The 20,325-nt window shown below is 41.5% G+C and overlaps 1 protein-coding gene across 5 annotated transcripts in view; it reads left to right on the forward strand.

Annotated features, from left to right (window-relative positions):
• The window catches only part of synrg (synergin, gamma), a 32,195-nt gene continuing 11,870 nt past the window's right edge, over positions 1 to 20,325 (forward strand). The window contains exons 1-15 of one of the 5 annotated variants that reach the window (XM_061073017.1): positions 1 to 44; positions 4,956 to 4,996; positions 5,622 to 5,899; positions 6,213 to 6,340; positions 6,728 to 6,833; positions 6,939 to 7,050; positions 8,176 to 8,571; positions 9,381 to 9,659; positions 10,836 to 10,916; positions 11,043 to 11,239; positions 12,345 to 12,590; positions 12,694 to 12,833; positions 14,068 to 14,192; positions 14,746 to 14,808; positions 16,024 to 16,986. In XM_061073017.1, the coding sequence (XP_060929000.1) occupies positions 10 to 44; positions 4,956 to 4,996; positions 5,622 to 5,899; positions 6,213 to 6,340; positions 6,728 to 6,833; positions 6,939 to 7,050; positions 8,176 to 8,571; positions 9,381 to 9,659; positions 10,836 to 10,916; positions 11,043 to 11,239; positions 12,345 to 12,590; positions 12,694 to 12,833; positions 14,068 to 14,192; positions 14,746 to 14,808; positions 16,024 to 16,986 (3,190 nt within the window). In that variant the 5' untranslated portion in view covers positions 1 to 9. The remainder of the gene's footprint in view (positions 45 to 4,955; positions 4,997 to 5,621; positions 5,900 to 6,212; positions 6,341 to 6,727; positions 6,834 to 6,938; positions 7,051 to 8,175; positions 8,572 to 9,380; positions 9,660 to 10,835; positions 10,917 to 11,042; positions 11,240 to 12,344; positions 12,591 to 12,693; positions 12,834 to 14,067; positions 14,193 to 14,745; positions 14,809 to 16,023; positions 16,987 to 20,325) is intronic. The other 4 variants (XM_061073018.1, XM_061073014.1, XM_061073015.1 and 1 more) reach the window with 4 other exon arrangements.

The following is a 20,325-nucleotide window of genomic DNA, read 5'->3' on the forward strand; positions in this document are numbered from 1 at the left end:
GGTATCAAGATGGCGCTGCGGCCAGGATCCGGAGGAGGCGGCAGGTAATTCAAACCCCTTTAAAATCAACTTTCTCTCGATAAATACAATGTGTCCGCCCGGGAGCCACGTCCCACGGCCGGCTAGCGTCACACGTAGCGGGCGGAGGAGGGCCAGAGGCGGCCGCCGGAGGCTGTTTCCCCCCGCTGGCTGGATGTGTTGGGATGAGATGGCTGGTTGTCAGGTGTCACAGCTAGCAGCGGTGGGCTAACAGCGGTAAGCTAGCAGCGGTGGGCTAGCAGCGGTTAGCTAGCAGCGGTTAGCTAGCAGCGGTTGGCTAACAGTGGTTGGCTAGCAGCGGTTGTCTAACAGCGGCTAGCTAACAGTGGTTGGCTAACAGCGGTTAACTAGCAGCGGTTAGCTAGCAGCGGTTAGCAAGCTGCCTCTAGCTAGCTGCCTCTCCCGGTCACTCACACACACACACACACAGGGGAGCAGGGACAACCACACAGTTCCTATTATCATCACACTGTGTCCGCAGCGACTCACACATCTGGCGTTTTGCTGTATTCAGTGATATTTGTTGTCAATACAACACACAACTCTTCACCAGAAGGGGCCTGTGGTCGGGGAGCTACTGTTAATACCCACGGATGTGTTTGGTATCGTGCAGGCAGGACGTTTAAATGTCTTCCCCTAACCCTTACCCCAGAAGGGACATGAAGATATAAACTCTTGTATTAGTTCATCTTCTCTCCTGTGACTCTTCCTTCCCTCATCAGGAGTCAGACTCTTTACTGGATGACACTAACCAGTCCTGTCCCAGTTCGGTCCTCCAGCCAGTGGGTGAAAAGTTTAGGTGTCATATTAAAGAAGTGGCTCTCCAGAGCGAGGCTATTCTCATGGGTTTTTCATGAGCTGAACCGGAGCAGCTTGAATAATACATGGGCTCTGGATTACAAGCGCCCTGACCAGCCAGCTGATACTGGTCTGACAGGTGTAACCAAACTCCCCCCCCCCCGGCCTGGGTGAATGGTGCTGTAGGAAGAAGCAGGAGATGTGATGAAAGGAGCTGGAGATGATTGGGATTCTCTGTCGTGTATTTATCATTCTGCGGATGTCTGGTTGTTACTGACTCGGGTGAAGTTTGCGTGATGCCTGTTTGTAAAGTATCAGAATCATTAACACCGCAACATCACAAACATTATTTCAAAGAACAGTTGGTGACATTTTACAGGGAGACATAACTCTCGTATTTAAGCACTATATCAGTTGTAACTTAATAGATTGTAAAATGATGCATCATTTGACATTTGTCAGTCAAATTGTGTTACATTTTTTGTATCTATTATTGTAAGCAGTGCTTATACACAACAGTATTCGTTTGGCTCTAATAATTATCATTTTATTTTATTATCATAATGTAAAATCTACTAGGTTTACTTCATAAACTACTTGCTAATATTGTTGTATTTTTAATAATTTCATGTATTTGAGTTTGTACCCATGCAACATGTTATGGTATTTGAATGCTATAGACATTGATAATAACATGCTACACTGCTGTTCTACTCTGTCGTGTGTTTATGCTTCTGCTAATATCTGGTTGTTACTGACTCGGGTGAAGTTTGCGTGATGCCTGTTTGTAAAGTATCAGCCGTCTTCCCTCTGAAAGTTTGGCTGAAATAAGTTGGAAGGGTAAAGTTGACCTAGTTAATCAGACAAACAGGATCAGTGGTAATAAGATATGAGGCAATTCAATATGTTACCTTATTGTGTTCTCGATCATTTGTTTGGTCTTTAAAGTGTCAGAAAAGGTTTAAAAACACACATCCAAGACCACAACATCCTTGAATCTAATGTGAAATTATCAATGATCTTATTTTATTCAAACAATTTTCCAAAACATCTCAAAATTTTAAATAACACACGATCCTTGAATGAGCAAATATCAGCAAACAATGACAAATGCCTGTTGTTATTATTAAACCGCAGCCCAGGGTGATGTGTTCAAATGAAATGTTTGATTTGATCAAAAACCCAAACGACAGTCTTTCTTCAAATTGAAAATATATAAACAGTAATAATAACTTACAATGATTACTGATGGTGATTTATATATTGAATGTCTGTTTGCTACAGTGATTCCAATTACTAATCAATATCTCTTGGGATTAAAACTCAACAATATATATAATATCACCAGGAATATGCAAACCTTTACAAATAATGGTAAACAGGTGGAATAAGATAAAGTATTTTATCCATATTTGCCACTCCAAGCCAAACATCTTCACTGCTGCTGATGAGGCCTGAACTTTGATAGAATAGCTCCATCACAGACCATAATCTATCCCAAATGTATATTTTATCTGTAGCACATTCAAATCCAGTTTAATATTTTTTATAATCTACAAGATATAATGAATTGTATTGGAATGACAAAATGGTATTGATAGTTGTGCTGTAAATCCAGGAGGTGGAGCAGTGGTGCAGCTTTTAAAAACTTGCCTGACAGCTGAAGCAACCGCTGCATTAGAGACATCAGTGTTATGAAAACATATAAAGAAGACAAGTTGTCATAGTTGCAGTGGCTGTAGCTTCTCCCTGGAGAGTGTGACAGAGATACATGATATCAATATGATGAGGCGATGATTGCTCCGTGCAGATTTTTGTGTCTCCGACAGGCCACATGATTACACCATTCATCAGACAGCTGACCTCCTGCACGTCACATGATGTCCAATTGTATTATCCCATTAGTCAAGAGTGTCCTACCGTGGGGAGGGTTTTTTAACTGCTGACATTTCCAACTTGGATATTAGTCTTTCTCCAATTAGTGATTAGTTACAAGACAGGGGTTCTATGGTCCAGTTCCTGTAGTGGACTGAGGAAACCCCCCAACTTACTCCCTCAGCTTGCCTGGGTCCCTGGCTTCATGTGATCAACGGTGTCCAAATTACAGCTGCTAAGATTTGATTAAACGAGTAGTCAATCAACAGAAAAATAATCATGATCTAATTTGACAATTTAATCATGTTAAAGCAAAATATATCTGGTTCCAGCTTCTCAAATGTGGGAATTCAATACTTTTGTTTTCATATATGATATTAAACCAAATCTCAGTGGGTTTTGGACGAAACAAGAGATCTGAATATGACACCTTTGAAATTATTACAGGCAAATGTTCTTTACAGCCCAAATACAAATTAGATATTGTATCGTGTTAAGGTTTATAATTTCTTAATTGTCCTGATTATTTCTTTAGTTAGTTTTTAGCCAAAAAGTAAAATGGTAAATAGATGTTAATAATCAAGCAGAACCATAATTCAGTCCTAAAAATGTATTGTTTCCGCTCAGCGATTAAAATGGGTTGAGTGAAGGCTAGTACTTGTGTTGTCTACAGTATAATCCACTAAAAGAGCTTTTTCAGAATACACAGTAATTTTGGTGTAGCCGTCCTCTGTGATGATGACAGCGCCTGAAACTCCTCACCCTGCCTTGTGTCTCGCAGTCACTGGCTGGTTGATTACAGTTCTTTTTACATTGCAGCCGGCCTGTCTGCCGGCCACAGATGCTATCACTGCTTATCCCCTCTATGTTAATCTGCTCAGCCGTGACCTGATATTTGCAGTAGGATGGCCGGCAGAAATGCCACAGTGCTCCTGTAAAAGCTTTTTTTAAGCTGTAAATCTTACACGGAGCAGATATGAGAAATCCTCAGTCAAGCATTATCACTGATTCCAAGGACCCAGTCGTACAACAGTAGTACTTTGTGAAGCGTAACCTCACTTTCTGTTATGGGTTGTTTCAGTATTAAATAAAAACTTTCTTTGTAAAAATCCCAAAAGTTAAAGTTCCATGAACAAGCCGAAGCTATGCTGTATTTTTATATTACAATGTCCCTCACCTATTGGATTAGTGAGGATACAATTCTGCTTGCAGTCACAGCACCAAAGGCCCAGCTGGCTTATTGCTGTGTTTGTTTCTGCATCATCAGTCCCCGCCTGCAGAACCAAGTTCTTTGACAAATAGCTGAAGGCCTGTGTGGGTTGGCACCGGCGAGGGAGAGACTTGGACGACTTGTTGAGACTACTTCTGACCAAAGGCCCATTTCTCAGCACAGACCCGGTGGCAGAGTCCAAGTCGCCTGGGGAAACCAAACTGTACCAGTTTTGGTGCTTTTTGGCTTGTAAAATAATGAATGGATCAGTGTCAAAAAATTCAGCCTGAGTCTGCTAAATAATGCAAAGCTACTGTTCTCTCTACTGGCTCGTTCTGTATCTGCCGGGTTTTGCGGACAAAAAACTTATACTGCATTTAGTTCCCCCCCCCCCCCTGTTAGATATAGTTATTGTGGTCAAATTAGTTTTTAATAATGTAATATTGGAGATTAAATGACAGCAACAGCTTAATAAGATTCATTCAGATGTGGTCTGAGTTAATGAAGCAGTTAATGATGAAGAAAATGTCACAAACTGAACAGCAAGTCATTATCAAGCAGCCTCGTGCATAATGATGTAGTTTCACAATTAAGAAGAGCAAACAAGGCTTTTTTTTTCTGTTCAGTTGAGTCAGTTTGAATTAATCCAGATCCCAAATGGCCCCAGAACAGGGTTGCATTTACACTCTCATTGCACCAAATCCATTTAAAGGCCAATTTCATGGAAACACAGTTGCACAGTTGTGAGCTCTGACAAATTTGCTTTCGTCTCAAGGTTTCATATCTCATTCACTTAAGTCTTCTACCTTTTTATAGCGCAATTACAAACATTAAACATTTATTGGTTGTGAAAACATCAGTCGTCATCTCAGTCATTTTGAATACTCCTTCCTAAACTAATCGTTTACCACTGTTTCACTTGCAACTGTGAAAAAACATTTACTGATGCAGTAATGGCCTCATTATGGCTTCAGAGGGCATTACTCTGTTTATGTCTATGAATCTCCTAACTTTTCTTTTTTTCCTCCTATAGTTTTATGTATCCTGTTGGAGGGGGCTTGGGGCCACAACAAGGTGAGTCACTCAGAAGTTAACATCACCAGTTAAAAAGGTTTCATCAGAAGCTGACCAAATAAACGGGAAATTAACTTTAATGTCTGGGATAGGATCATCTAATTTTTAGGCTAATTCAAGAATTGATTTTTTTTAATGCAAATGCCTATGTTGTAAAACCGTTTTATTGTAAAAAACAATAAATTAAAAAAAAGCACTGCTGCAGATACTGAATGACTGATTTCGTCATTAATATGTGCATATGTGTTATATTAAGGCTGTTGACTTTGCAGTAACACACCACTGGGACGAGCATCTCTCGGGCATCATTACATGCTCCCGTTAGCAATGTCATTTTTAAACGGCTCATTTATTCATCACGGTTGTGCCCTAACTTAGTAAATCATCTGGAGGCTCCAGTAGGAGCTGGCTGTTCAGCTCGAACTGACAGCTTACATAGCATCTGTGAAAATAAACACTTTTCCACAATTTTTTAAGCTTGTTTTAGTCCAAGCTGTTGCATACTTTTTCCAGCTGTCCAGAATCTAGTTTCCATTTTCAGTATTAACTTTTCTTCAGTGTATTTTAAACTAGGCATACTATCGTACTTCAAATAGTAATCCAGTGTCTGTGTGTGTTTCTGCAGGCATGGTACCCATGCAGCAGCAACAGCAGCACCAACAGCAGCAGCTGCAGCAGCAACATCATCATCATCAGCAGCAGCAGCAGCAGCAGCATCATCAACAGCAGCAGCATCATCAGCAGCAGCATCATCAGCAGCAGCAGCATCAGCAGCAGCAGCAACATCAGCAGCAGCAGCAACAACAGGGCTTCCCTATCGGTCCAGTCATGCAGCCTAACATGCAGGGGATGATGGGAATGAACTTTGGGGGGCAGATGACCCAAGGAGCCATGCCTATGCAGGTGAGCTTATGTGTCTGTATTAGCTTTGTAGATTTTCCTTTTAGTTCCTGGCATTGCTGCGTTTGCTGCATTTTTACAAACTTGTTAATGTGGGCTTCAAGCAGTAAGTACATAAATACTGTATTGATTAAATTGACCCTGCTTGTGTCCAAAATAATCAAGTCACAAACTGCATCACTATCACCATTAACACCGATCTTTAATGCCTTCCCTTCCCTTCTTGTTTTCAAACTCAAGTAAAAGCAGTTTGACAATATGAATGCTGGATTTCTGAACTGCTCTTTTTTATCCGTTTGTATTTTTGTTCTCACAGGGCGGGATGGCGATTGGGATGCAGACCCCCGGTATGCAGTTTATAGGTCAGCAACAGTTTATGAGTATGAGACCTGCTGGACCCCAGTACACTGCTGACATGCAGAAACAAATGGCTGAGGAGCACCAGTAAGACTTCTTTACACTAATATCATAAGGTTGAATGCTCAGAGATGAGACTTTTTGATCTTAGCCTGGCTCTTGGGTTCAGTATCTTGCAAATTCAACATGTAGACTAGAGGAGTACTACCTGATATGGTTTATAAATGGTCGCACTCTGGTGCCATGGTTTAGGACCCTTCAGTCAGTCTACAATTCTATAAATGTTTATTTGTAAATCTCAGTGGCATGACTTATTGTGCATTAACTCTGACAAAGACAGATGAATATTGACTTTATTCTACTCAATGTATAGATTAGATTGAATTCCATTGTGTTTTGACTTTCTCTTAACCTCCTTCAGAATATTTCACGTTTGTCTCTACAAATGATTTATGAACTCTTCTTGATGTTTAGAAAGCGTCTGGATCATCAGCAGAAGATGCTGGAGGAAGACAGGAAAAGAAGACAGTTTGAGGAGCAGAAGCAGAAGCTGAGGCTGCTCAGCAGTGTCAAACCCAAGGTGAGTTTCTCTGCACATCATGATTATCTTACTCTTTTTCTCACATATCTACTTCTAACCTTTCAAAACCTCTGGGATGTTGATTCTCTGCTGTGATGTGCTCAGACAGGGGAGAAGAGTCGGGATGATGCATTGGAGGCAATCAAAGGAAACCTGGACGGCTTCAGCAGGGATGCGAAAATGCACCCCACTCCATCATCACAGACAAAGAAGCCAGGTACCTTCAATCAAACGCTTTTAGTCATTATCCTTGGGATTTTTCATGTTGTGGCTCCCCATCCGCAGATCTGCTGTCTGTTGCTCTAATACCTTGGTCTGAGAATTACTGGATTAGAGACACGTTAGCATGATGGTCACCCAGCCGGCAGCCAGACGAGTGATGTTTGGAAATTTCTGTAATATACAATATGCAACACAGAGTCTTTGTCAGATTTTTGTTTCATCACATTATTTTAGTCTGTATTGTTACTGTCACTTTTGAGTGATTTCTTTCATTTTGTGTGTTGTTAACTGTTTGAACTTTTGCTTGTGTCTTATAGTTTTAGATTTCCTTCACTTAACTTTCTTTGCATTTCCCAATTGTTGGGATACATTTTTCAGTAACATAGCAAGGATTTACACTTAAGAGCAGAGGTTCCCAGGGTTTCCCCTAGGTTTTTCTTATTTTTAGCAGCGGGGGCGGACTGTATAAACGGGGTGTCGCATCTTTTGCAACAATGAGTTAAAACACTGGGTTGCGTCGTAGTCTCTTGGAAGAACTTCTCTCCTGTCTGCAGGAGTGTGTGTGCACGTCTCTGCCCCTGTTCACACAAACAAAAACCTGAATTTTTTTTCAATGTTTAAATGCATGTCTCATAAACTCTTGAGCGAATCAAACAAACACAAACTAAACTTCAGTACTGTTAAACTAAACTTCTGATTAGCGTTGGTGTTTATTGTTAATGTGTAAAGTCAGTCGCAGGTCAGTGGGGAGTGAGGAGATACAACAGGGTAATACAACACTGTGCATCTGCCCTGATCCTGAAGCAGCGGCCCTAGGTAACGTAGGGGAAACCCTGGTTCCTAACCTTTTGCTTCGCTGAGCCTTTAAAATGAAATAAAGCAGACATTTTATTTAATTTTTGATCCAGTACACAGTCCTGACCCCCAGTTTTTGGAACCTCTGCTCTACAGCAATTCTTTTGATGAAATGCTGATTATAGAAGAAGAGCCAGTCAAACACTGACTGGCTCTTCTTCCATAAAATTGTGGTTGACTCTTGCAATGTGCAGCCTTTAATTCAATATCCATTGTAGTGTTTGTCATGTGTTGTGCCATCATCATTATTTCTTCATTTTTGCAGACTCATCGCCATCACACCCGTCTGTCTCCACTCACTCACTCCCTCCAGCTTTGTCTGAGGACAATGATGAGTTTAGTGACTTTCAGGGGCCTTTAGATACCCCAGCCTCCTTCTCTCTGCCCTCCTCTTCCTCTTCATCCACCCTTGGCCTTTCCTCTCAGGCCCACGTCCAGCCTGCGTCCCCTGCCCCCAAGACAGGTTTCTCTGAGGACGATGAGTTTAGTGACTTTGTTCAGGGTCCCGTAAACACTATCCCCTTCTCCAGCGTCCACATCTCCTCTCAAGACCAAATCCACCCTTCCTTCCCCTCCTCACAATCCCTCCCTGCCTCTGTGTCCGTTCCCACTGCCTCCCAACACTGTGCTGTCAACACCAGTTCCCAATCTACATCTCAAGGTAACTCTTCTTTTGCTTCATTGACACCTCCCCTACCATCCCCATAATTTACACTTTGAAATAGTTTGGAGGATTTTTTTTTTATATCTGCAGCGATCCTTAATTGCTGATGCTTAATATTTTAATTTTTACCTCTGGATTTTGGGTTGGTCTTGGCCTGCATTGCGTGTGAGAGCATGCCACCAGCACAGCAGATGGCCTCATGACCTAAACTTTAAACGATATCAGAAACTACAAAGCAGGGAAACAAGGAAGCAGAATAAATAAGAAACCCAGTGGAATTCAATCTAAAAGAGAATAATTCTCAGTAGGTTTTTAAACAAGTACTAGTTGGATTAATCAGTGTTTGATTTGTGCTTTTTTAAGAGAAGATTGTCACTCTCGTGTGTTGTCTCATCTCTGGGATGAGCAGCTGCTCTGTGTGACAGCTCTCAGTCTCTACGCTATGAATGACAGGACAGTGAGTTAGCCTCCTGTCCACAGACAAGTCCAGTGTCGTCCCCAATCCTCTGAGACATTTCTGATCTAGTTGTTTAACATCTGCAATAAGCAGATTAGATGGTGTCAAGATTGCTTGTCCCTGCAAAATAGAGACCTGAGGGAGTCTATAAAAAAAGCGACATGATTAATATATAATTTGATATAATATAATATAAAAATTGTAAAAACTTGTAATTCAAATTGTAATTTTGGTGTCTTTTTTTTTACATTTGACAGCAGAAGCTTTGCTAAGAAGTCAATTCAACAGCTTGGGAAATTCTCAGCTAGCCTGTGTTATAAAGAAGCTTGTTCCTCATTTACCCTTCTAGGCCCGTCCCTGGAAGAGAAGCTATTCTCCTCATGTGATCTTACTGCTGATAAGATGGCCCAGGTTAGCTTTAAATCCAGGCAGAGTTTGGCTGATATGGGTCCTAGATCTAAAGTTTCCAGCCAGTTTCAATCCAGCAATAAAGCAAGGAACTGGGCTGTGGCCTCCAAGGACTTGAGTTCTGTCTTCGTCACTGCAAAGGCACCTGAGGCCCCAGTCTCAGCACCCAGCGTGTCCCCATCAGCTGTCGATCCGTTCTCCCAAACCAGTAGTGAAAGTGGTGAGAGAAGTGCCTGTTTATTAGACTTTGTAGATGCTTCTTCTTTCCATTAATTTGCCTCAGCATTAACACACAATCAGGGCAGTTTTCCTTTTTTTCTTTCGCGGGGAAATAATCTCACTGTTTAACAAAATAATTCTTCACAAACTTAATCTGTTTCTATCTCTGTGGGTGATAATTGGTTTTTGACAGATTCTTGACTCGGTATCTTACCCTCGTAGGCTAAGTGCTGTAAAATGAAATAACCCTGACATTTTCTTCACCTTTTGAGATTATAACAGAGTTGCTGTGTATTTGAGGTACCCTCCCTGGTGTCTTCACATCATCTCATAAGTCTCTGCTCTCATTTCTGCCTGCTTTATTCCTCTGTTACTTCCTGGTCCAATCTTATTAGAGGGGCCTTCTTATGTTGCTGCTCTCTGCGCACACTTTGGAAATGGACCGTGTCTGTCGAGGTCCGGGGGTAAAACTTGCTGCCTTAATAAGCTGCCGTCTGTTCTCTCGCCATGAACCACCCTCTCCGAGAACAACCTCTGGTGCATGCTGACTGCTTTGGTTTAACAGGGATGCGCATGGATTGGCAGGTGCCACTGGGGCCCAAACATAAGGCTGATTGTGCATGCTACTCCTTTGTGCTGAAATGTGTTTGTCGTCTGTGTCCTCCCTTTCATCAAGGGAAATATAGATGCTCATCGTGAAGACCATAGAGATTTGTAATTAGATTAATTTAACTGCCCAGGACTGATGGGAGTATTATGTACACAGTAGCTGCCTGAGTAGACCGAATAAGTTTTAGTGAGTGTAAGGGACTCAAAACAAGTTATATCTTTTTTCATTATGTTTTTTAAGCTATTTGTAGTGTGAAAATACGTTTATTTAGGTCAATGATCAGTTGAATTAGATTTTTTGTTATTTATCCTTACAAGGCAGTCTCCTTTCACACCTCTCCTTAAATCTGGAAATAGCTCACAAAGTGATTTATGGATGTCTGACGTGGCAGGATGTGCAGGGGAGCGTTACATCTGCACCCTGCCTTCCAGAAATCAGGTGTAGGATTTTGTCGAGTAGGATACAAAGCAGGGTCTCAACTGCCAAGGTGCTTGGCAAATTGTAAGCCTGGACAAGGCTTTAGGTAGAGAAACTAACTGTGTTTGTGTGTGTGTCTGCCTCTGTCAGCAGGTGTTGGCGGGTACCCACAACAAGAGCACATTCAGCCCATGCTGCCAGCCTGGGCGTACAATGACAGCCTCGTTCCAGGTCAATGTTTACGCATGAAAATGTCCACTGTATCTAACCAAATATTCTGCAAAGAAATGTCACTAATGAAACTATATAACTAATACTAGCATTCATGAATATTTTCATCTGATTTTCTGTCCTTAGAAATGTTCAAAAAGATCCTTGAGTTCACCATGACCCCGGCAGGGATAGACACAGCCAAGCTCTACCCAATACTAATGTCATCAGGTCTTCCCAGGGAAGCACTGGGGCAAATCTGGGCCACAGCCAACCGCACAACACCTGGCATGCTGACCAAGGAGGAGCTCTACACTGTACTTTCACTAATTGGTGTGGCGCAGGTAAACAGTGTAGCAGAGTTAAATTATCCACTTAAAAATGACTTTGGTTATCAGCTCCCGTGGCTTCCACAGAGCTGTTCCACAAACTCCAAACTGAAATTAGACAGGCTTAGCTCGAAAGAGGGAGAAAGAAGCGGCGCGGTAAATCAGCCCAGGGCCTGTGAAGCATTTTAAGCCAACTATATGACTGGGTCCACATCAGCCGAGTTTGGCAGGATGCTTCTTATCATCCTCAGCCTGGGCCTGTCACCACCACCCCTGGGAGGATGCAAATCTGCAGGCAGCTCACAAAACACTGCATGCCACTGCTTCCATGCTAGGAATAATAAGGCACACTTGTTGATGTAAATCTTCAAGAGCCTTAAAACACAAGCACAACAAGGAGGTTTCAAAGGAACGTGACTGTGTTGAATAATTTATGTGCAAACATCAGTCTTTTTTCATAGTACAAAAAATAGCCACCAAGCCATGATTTCTCTCATTAACTGATTACCCCATTTTAATTTGACAAGTGACATTTTCACTTTAGCCTCATTATAAATGGAACTGGTAAACATGAAAAGAGTAGCAAGTATTTGAGGTGGTGTTCTATTATTTTTTATATTGTTAAAAAAAATCCCATGAAAAGACCCAACAGCAATCTGCTTGTCTCAATACTTTCTCTCCTTCCCACTCTCTCTGTGATTTTCAGCCCCAAATTCATGTGTTTCTAAATTCTGCTTTAAAACCACCTAAAATGTATGGCTATATTTGTATAAATCTTCCCGAAACAGCTGAAAACTATTACCCAGAGAGAAGTAAATTGTGTATTTGTCGGGTACTATATTTAGTAGTGGACTGACACACATTTGGTGCTCTAGTGATTATTGACAGCAACAGAACAATCTATAGGACTCAGTCAAACTAAACCATAGTTAGTTTGTAATGGGGCTCATTGATGTGAGGTCTGTGGCACAGTGTAGTAAGATATATTAGGCTTTGGCATCACAGACAATACTTTTTAGTAGTTGATCAGTTCATCGTTGACTTCATTCTATTTATTTTAATAATTAAAAGCATAACATTTTACTAGTTGTATCCTTGAAACCCGTTTCCTTTGTTTCAGAGTGGCCTCCCCGCAATGAATGTGGAAATCCTCAGTCAGTTCCCCTCTCCACCAGTGCCCAATCTGCCATCCCTGACTATGGCCATGGCCCCTGTTATGCCCCAGCACCAGCAGCCCATGATAACACAGACCCCGGTCTCTATGGCCATGCCGTCACCAACACCACAGATCATGGCCATGACATCAGCAGCACCAACTCAACCGCCCACGAACACTAACTTCATCGCCAGCTTTCCTCCTGCACAGGTATCACTTGCTTGTGATCCAATCCTTTCCCTGGCCACTGTTTTTTTGCAGAGATACTGTAGTTACTCATTAACTCACATCTTATTAACTGTTGTTGACGCAGGTGAGCAAAACAGATGACGATGACTTCCAGGACTTCCAGGAGGCTCCAAAGGCAGGAGCAAAAGACCAGGCCTTCACTGAGTTCCAGGGGGAGTCAGGAGGAAGTTTCCCCACCACCACAGCACCTCAGCTACAAAACAGGTACAGTGTGTGAGCGGCATGGAGACTGGAGTGTTCCTAAACCAGTATTGTAGTTAGTGACATCCACCAAATGCTGAGTTTACAGTACAAGAAATAAATATCTTCATTGCCGCTCATCATTTCCGACCCTCTTTGCACTCTAGCTACTTTACTTTTCTGAAGAAACTATTCTGCAGTGATGAGGGTCCAAAATTCAGCCTCGGTTGGTTTATTTATAGTTGAGTTATTCTGCATAATACTTGTGTCTTGCTTAGTCTGTCTTAGAAGCCTTACAGTCAGACACATTGTCTGGGTATCTCCTTAAAACCTCCTCAGAATAACAATGAGTTTGGGTCATCTCCTAATTAATTCCTTTCAGTGGACAGTAGATAAGCTCATTTCTTTATATTACTTTCCACCCATATGGAGACGCTGTTCTTTCACGGAGAGGGAGCTGAAAGGCAATTATCAACTGAAAGACAAAGGGAAAGCAGAGCTGAATTATCCCACGTCCATGTGCTGTAGGCGTTTTATAATCCTCCTCTATGAAAACATACACTCCTGACTGTAACAAGAATTTCCCTCAGTCTGAGATCGTTGTCTAATTAAATGTGAGACTGAAAGGCTCTTGTTAGGTTGCTAGTTTGAAGAGGCAAGCATAACTTACTGTCAGCTGTCCTGCTGTGAAGAGATTTGAGGAAACGAACATTCACTGGAAAGTGAGCTTAATGATTTATGTTGTTGCTTGCTTATCAAATCAGCCACCTTTGCAATAAGCATTCATATTTATATGCATTCTCAAATTAGCTTGTTGTATCTCACAGTAGTAGCATGCCACACAAATGTTAATCCATACAAAAATCAAAGTGTGAAAACAATAATTTGTGTTTTTACTGAGAGTTATATGCCAGACTATATCTTGGCTTAGCTTTGATGAGGGATCGGCGTCATCAAAGGCTTAGATATTGATCAAATCAACCTTTACATCTCTCTACGTGAATATGAGCCTGATTGAGTATATTTTCATGATGTATTTTTTTGTTTAAACATGAATGCAACAGCATGATTGTCACTATCATGGTTTGTAGAAATTATGAAAGATGGAAAAGCTTTTCACAAAAAATTGACTCTCTTAACTTTGGGATCCCAGGGCAAAGGTTCAGTCAGCTCAGGCAAGCTTATGGGGATTTAACTTTACTGTTGAACTTCACTCTTTCCTGATGCTTCACTATATCTGACTTTTGTGTCCCTGCAGTGCACCTGCCATGCTGACTCCAGTGTCTGGTTCCTCCTCCACTTCTGTGACATCCTCTGATAAGTATGCTGTCTTCAAGCAGCTGTCTGTAGATCCGCCTGCAGAGCCTACACCCCATGCCCCAGGTATTTTCCACGTAAACCTCATATATAGGCTTTATTGTCTGCTTTCCAGCCAGGAAAACCTTTAGAAGAAAAGATGAAGGAGGTTACGTAGGGACACAAAATATGATCTTCAATGTTTAAACCAGCACAGCAGGGCCGAGAATGCCAGCCCTCCTGCTGCGTTATAGGTAGATAGAGAGCAAATAGAGTGAAACCATCGCCTCAGGTGTCTCCTCACCCAGATGGGTTTCCACACATTTCACCAAGAACAGTTCAAACAGTGTTTTGTAGATTGTGAAATAGTGTCCTTTCCTATCCACCCAATACAATATTTTATAACTTCTAAAAACAGCCTTGATCCCTGAAGTTTCCCTACTGCAACTTTTTGTCATTAGCACATGCAGTTCTATGTGGATATTTGTATCTTCTTATAAACTCAGAGTTTTTGGTTTTTGGACAATACCTAGAGAAAAATGTACCATAGAAAACGTCACAAATGCCTGCCTGATAAATGTGTTGGTTTTTGGTCATAGTGATTCACATTCATTTTTTGTTTTGTTTGGTTCTATTCTAGATAATGGAGACAAATACAGCGTTTTCAGGCAGCTTGAGCCATCTTCTGACAAGAAACCAGTTGGTAAGAGACTTCACTTCACATCCAAGTCCACACTATTACACCTAAATATACATCGGCAGATTAATTATCATTCTAAATACATTTTGTGTAATCCTGACTCAAATTCCTTTGGCTTCTTCACCAAAAACCAAAACAGACACATTGGGCTCTGAGATGGTTCCTGTGAGAAAATGAATAGACATATTGGTGTTTTGGTTGTAATTTGTATTGAAGAGATTGGTTTTATTGTACCTTGGGTAAAGCTGTCCGGTCACTACAATGCCATGTTAATATTGCTCCATGTTTACACTCTATGGGGTACTACAGTGTTGATACCGTTGTGTTTCCCGGCCCTGTTTCATTAGAACAGTTTCCGATGGGGACGGCTCTTACAACTCCAGTAAGTCATGCTTTGCGGTGACCTTTCCTGGGCACGTTCAGGCTCCATCTCCTTAATGAGCCCATTAGTTACTGTATCTCTTTTTCCACCTCACACAAGTGTGAACAGATTCTCTATTTCCGGCAGTGCATATATTATACAACCACTGAGACTCAAGGATGCATTGTGACTATTTTGGGTGGTTTATGTCAATGTCATGTTGCATCCATTTGAGAAGGAAGACTGAGAAATGTTATCACTGCTGAAGTTTTTTATTGCGTATGTGTAGATTCTCAAAAAAATGCCCATCTTAACTTGTAATTTCAGTTACTTTTGAACAGTTGGACCTTATCTTTCCTGTAAAGAAACATATTTGAATATATCTGTGAATCATCTTGTAAGAATAATTGTTTGCTCCCAATTCTTCTTAAATATACCTGCTCATATACACTGAGATATTTACAAAAAGTAAACTTGAAACTGATGTAATTAATGGGTTTTTTGTACATTTCTCAGATGTAAACAGACCTTACAACTTGTTAAGATGGACATGGTTTGTAGAGTGGCTTGATAATATTCAGTTTCAGTTTGAACAGTTCACTGCATGGTAGTGTGTGCATATGTCTTTGGATGGCGTTGTTTTTTGTGCAGTGATGTTTGCTTTTCTTCGGCCACGACAGTTCATCTGAAGATCGAGCCATGCACAGAGAGTCAAACTTATCCACTCACTTATTTTCTTGTAAACTGACCGAATCATGGCTGTTTCAGCTGAGGTTTTTGTACGATATCCCCTCATATCTATCTGCCATGTTTAAATGTTTTTTGACTTATCTTAAATTGTTGTCTTTGCTTCACAGGGGAAGGATTTGCAGATTTCAAGTCTGTCAGCGCTGATGATGGCTTCACAGACTTTAAAACCGCCGACAGCGTATCTCCATTAGACCCATCAGAACAGGCCAAAATCTTCCAGCCAGCTTTCTCCTCTGCTTTCCCAAACTCTCAGTCTCTACAACAGCTACCACAGCAGCAGCAGCAGCCAGCAGTGTCTCTTTCTCAGTCTAAAAACCCCCTCAACATAGCTGACATGGACCTTTTCTCTTCTATAGCTCCGTCTATTCCTGCTTCTACTGACACAAAACCTAGCACCTTCCCCTCTGTGTCAGCGCCCCCCTCTTTAGTGCTCCGACCAGGTGGAGCTAAACCTCCAGGGGGAGGCTCAGATGATTTTGGTGACTTTGCCCTCTTTGGCTCCTCCTCTGACGCCGCTCAAACTTCAGCAGCGGGCGTAGTTGCAGCAGCGACTCAGGACGACTTTGCAGACTTTATGGCATTCGGCAGTTCTGGTGGGGAGCCTAAAGGCGACAGCAGAGCTGGAGTCCAAGGGGACACCTCCACGCAGCAGCCGCTACAGCAGAACTCCGACAAGTATGACGTATTCAAACAGCTGTCTCTGGAGGGAGGACTCGCCTACGATGACACCAAGGAGAGTGGCGGTGGCTCCTTCTCATCCCTCAAAAGCGACACAGACGACTTCGCTGATTTTCAGTCCTCGAAGTTCTGCACAGCCCTTGGGGCTTCAGAGAAGACTCTGGTGGACAAGGTGACTGCTTTCAAACAGGGCACAGAGGACTGTGCGTCTGTTAAGTCACTTGACCTCCCGTCCATTGGGGGGAGCAGTGTGGGAAAAGATGACTCCGAGGACGCTCTCTCAGTGCAGCTCGACATGAAGCTGTCGGACATGGGCGGGGATCTGAAGCACGTGATGTCGGACAGCTCTCTGGATTTGCCGGGTCTCTCTGCCCACCAGCCCCCGGCTACAGGTGAGGAACTAGTGCGTTTGCTCTGGTGAGGCTCCACCGGGTTACACAGTGTTAATACTAGGGCCAGCAGTGGCCTCTCCTCCTCGGTGCCCATCGACCCAACAAAAAAGGGATCAGAGAGCAAGTAAAGGTTTTTAATATGCTCAAAAACAGAAGACAGTCATGACCCTACATCAATAACATATCATGTTTTATCTTTCATTCTACATTTCATCATCAATATATTTATTTATTTATTTACGTATTTATTTGAATCTTGGTTCCTCCTTTATCTCAACATTCCCCTCCCTATTTAATTGCATAAATTATTAGAATCGCGGCGCATCTCAATTCATTTACTAATGATGTGTGCCTGGTTTTAATGTGAGAATAGTTCGTAGATGAGGTCCCTGGTGGCTGTCTGTGTGATTCGGATTAGCTTCCTGTCTGTTATGTCCACGCTTCTTCCCCTCAGTGAGCGTTTTGTCTCTAGAGGCCAGTCTGAGCGTGTGTGCGTGTGTGCGTGTGTGGTTGGCTGAATAGAATACAGACAAGTACAAGGGGTTGTTGTTGCGATGTCCTCCCGTTTATTTTAATCACAGGTTTCACACAAAAGGCTGCAGTTTACTAAAAGCTTTATCTGTAAGCCGTAATTCACCTTTTTAACTGTTGCCGTTTGGTTTGTGCTGCTTCTGCACCAGATAAAAATATTTTAAGAGCTAAATATGAAATTCTACCACAAATAGGACATTTTGCATGCAACAACAGCAACCAAGCTATTTTGAAACAGCTATATTTTGTGTCGAGAAAGCACCAGAGATGTGCGTCAGCTGTTGTATTACCCTGCAGTATTATCAGATTTGTCCTGCAGTATTATTTGAAATGGCACTCTAATTATGAGATTATTCTGTAATATCATGTTGGCTTTTTCCTCCCCTCTACCTCACATCCATGAAAGTGGAGTTAACGTTTACCTAAAACGTTTTGTTGCGTCATTTACTAAAAGATAATCCAACTCATTACCTTTAATAATTGGGTAAAGTCCATGTCAGTGCTCCCTCTCTTCCTCTCTCCAGTGCTCATCATTTATTCACATTGCGTCTCACCTTCCATGTCATGGCTCATATTTCACGGAAAAACATTCAAGACCCACTTTTAATATAACCTAAGACTGCGTTTATTCACGTGAAAGCCTTGCAAATTAAGACTTTTGTGATTTTCAACTTAATATGACAATTTTCTGTGGCTTGAGAGAGTTGACAATGTCCCCACCTGTCGAGTTGAGCACACATATGTCTGCTTGGATGTTTCTCAGCTTTAAGTATTTCAACATATCAGATCATTTCTCAGTTTCATCCAAGGAATTCATAATTATTTCCTGCTTTGACCAGAGGAAATCATAATTGTAAACATCCCCATTGCCTTATTTCAGCTCCTGTACAGGAGTCAGATTTGGTTTAACCCAAACAGGCCCCTCTGTACTGAGAGTAAAACACTCTGTGGAGATGCAGCTAAACATTAGGGCTTCTGTTAATTGGGTAGAAATAGTTGCACAGGTAAACATGGATACATTCCTAAAAGTTTCCACCATACATTTCTCCTCCACTTCTTTCTGCTGTTCTTGTTCTTGGGGAGCTCTGGGACTAACCTGTCAAAGTTGAATCGTAGCAGGCCGAGCACCTCACCACGCTTTGCACTGTAATTCTGGACATGTACGCAATCTTAAAGAGACAGTATTTCTTTTGAAAGCTTCCTTTTGAGTCTGGAGCACAAAAGGAAGCTTCTTTTTTTTTTCAACCTTATCTGTGATATTGCAGCATGAGTTAATCATGTGTGGCTCTACGGTCTGGTTTTCTTTGACAGCATAATGAAGTTAGTATTTACCCTTCCTGCCTTGCTTTTTGCTGCAGTGTGCCTGCCTTTTCAATTTGTGAAATTGACAAGAAAGTAATACCTGATAACCATTTTATGCATAACAGTATTGCAAGTTGTTTTTATCGAAGGAAAAAAAATGTATACTTACAGATTTAATAGTGTATTTTTATTACAGGAATATGAGCTCTTATTTTGACACTAGGAAGACTCCCTGACCTTGTTGTGATTTGCTAACTATGTAAATTAAATGTAGCTTAAAGTATTTAGTAGGATTCAGATGTTCATTGCAGTATTTTTAGGTTCATGCTCTGATCTGAACTCTGTCTTGAGAAAATATTGATGTTCTATTTATTTTGGGGAAGAGTTTGTGCAAATTAGGCCAATTTCGACAAACAATTATTGTAGCAAGAGAAAAAGGATACTGTCTCTTTAAATCTGTTTCTGCATCTGTGAATAGATGTAATTAAGGCCCTGTCTGGGATGTCAGGTGTAAGGACGGCCCTCTTTGTTTTCTGTAACCCTTTGAGTGCTTGAACGAGGTCACTTCTCGTGTTTACATGGAGATGTTGTGATTTACTCCTCCTAAATTTCCTAGAATAAACACCAGAACTTATCTTATTTCCCAATTGACAAAATGCATGAAGAGCCTCCTAAATTGTGGCTTTAAAGTCCTTGCTGCTCCTTAAGTGCAGTTTGTACAAAAACCTATTTAGCCATGTGTTCCCCTCAGGTCCTCAAAGGGTTAATAACGCCTCCTGCCTTGAGCTTGTTCTTTGAATTCTCTTTTCAACCTGGCTTTTCAAATGTTCTGTACTCAAATCTTTTTTCCAAAAAACAAACACCTGTTGCTTTACATGCTAATATTAAAACAACGTTTGTTATCTCCCCAGAATAACTGATTTTAGTCTGTGAATGTGCCTTCTCATTCTGGTTTCTGTTTCTATATCCTCGGACTCTCTTTGTTTTACCTTCTGGCTGTTTGTTTTCCTCCTTTTTCTCTTGACTCTGCATGCCCTTGTATCCTAAATGACTGAAATCTAATTTTACAAAGTGTTAGTTTGACAAACCTCTTGTAATGATAGACCTCTTTCACAGTACTTTGTGATCTTTCTCTCTTTCTCTCTGCCCATGTTGTTGTAATAAATATTATTGTTGGTATTGCTGAAACGCGTACCGTCTTATTTTCTCCTTTTTCCTTTCTCGAAAGGCCATAAAGTGATGCGATGTCAGGCTTACAGCTCTAGATCCTTGTCAATTTCACAAATTGCTTTTTGTACCTGAGGGTTCTGTCATGCAAAATAGGAAGGGTTCAGCGCGCCGGTTTGTGTTTCCGTGAGTGTGTGTGAGAGAAACTGAGAGGGAGACGTGGATACTGAAGTGTTGACAAATGTGTTGAAGCTGTATAGATCGTTCAGTTAGTGTTAGTCATTAAAAAACTGATCACAAACAAGACAACGCACGACACCCAGGAGAAGCAGTGACAGA

Source organism: Limanda limanda, chromosome 6, assembly GCF_963576545.1.
Source record: "Limanda limanda chromosome 6, fLimLim1.1, whole genome shotgun sequence".
NCBI classification, from domain to species: domain Eukaryota; kingdom Metazoa; phylum Chordata; class Actinopteri; order Pleuronectiformes; family Pleuronectidae; genus Limanda; species Limanda limanda.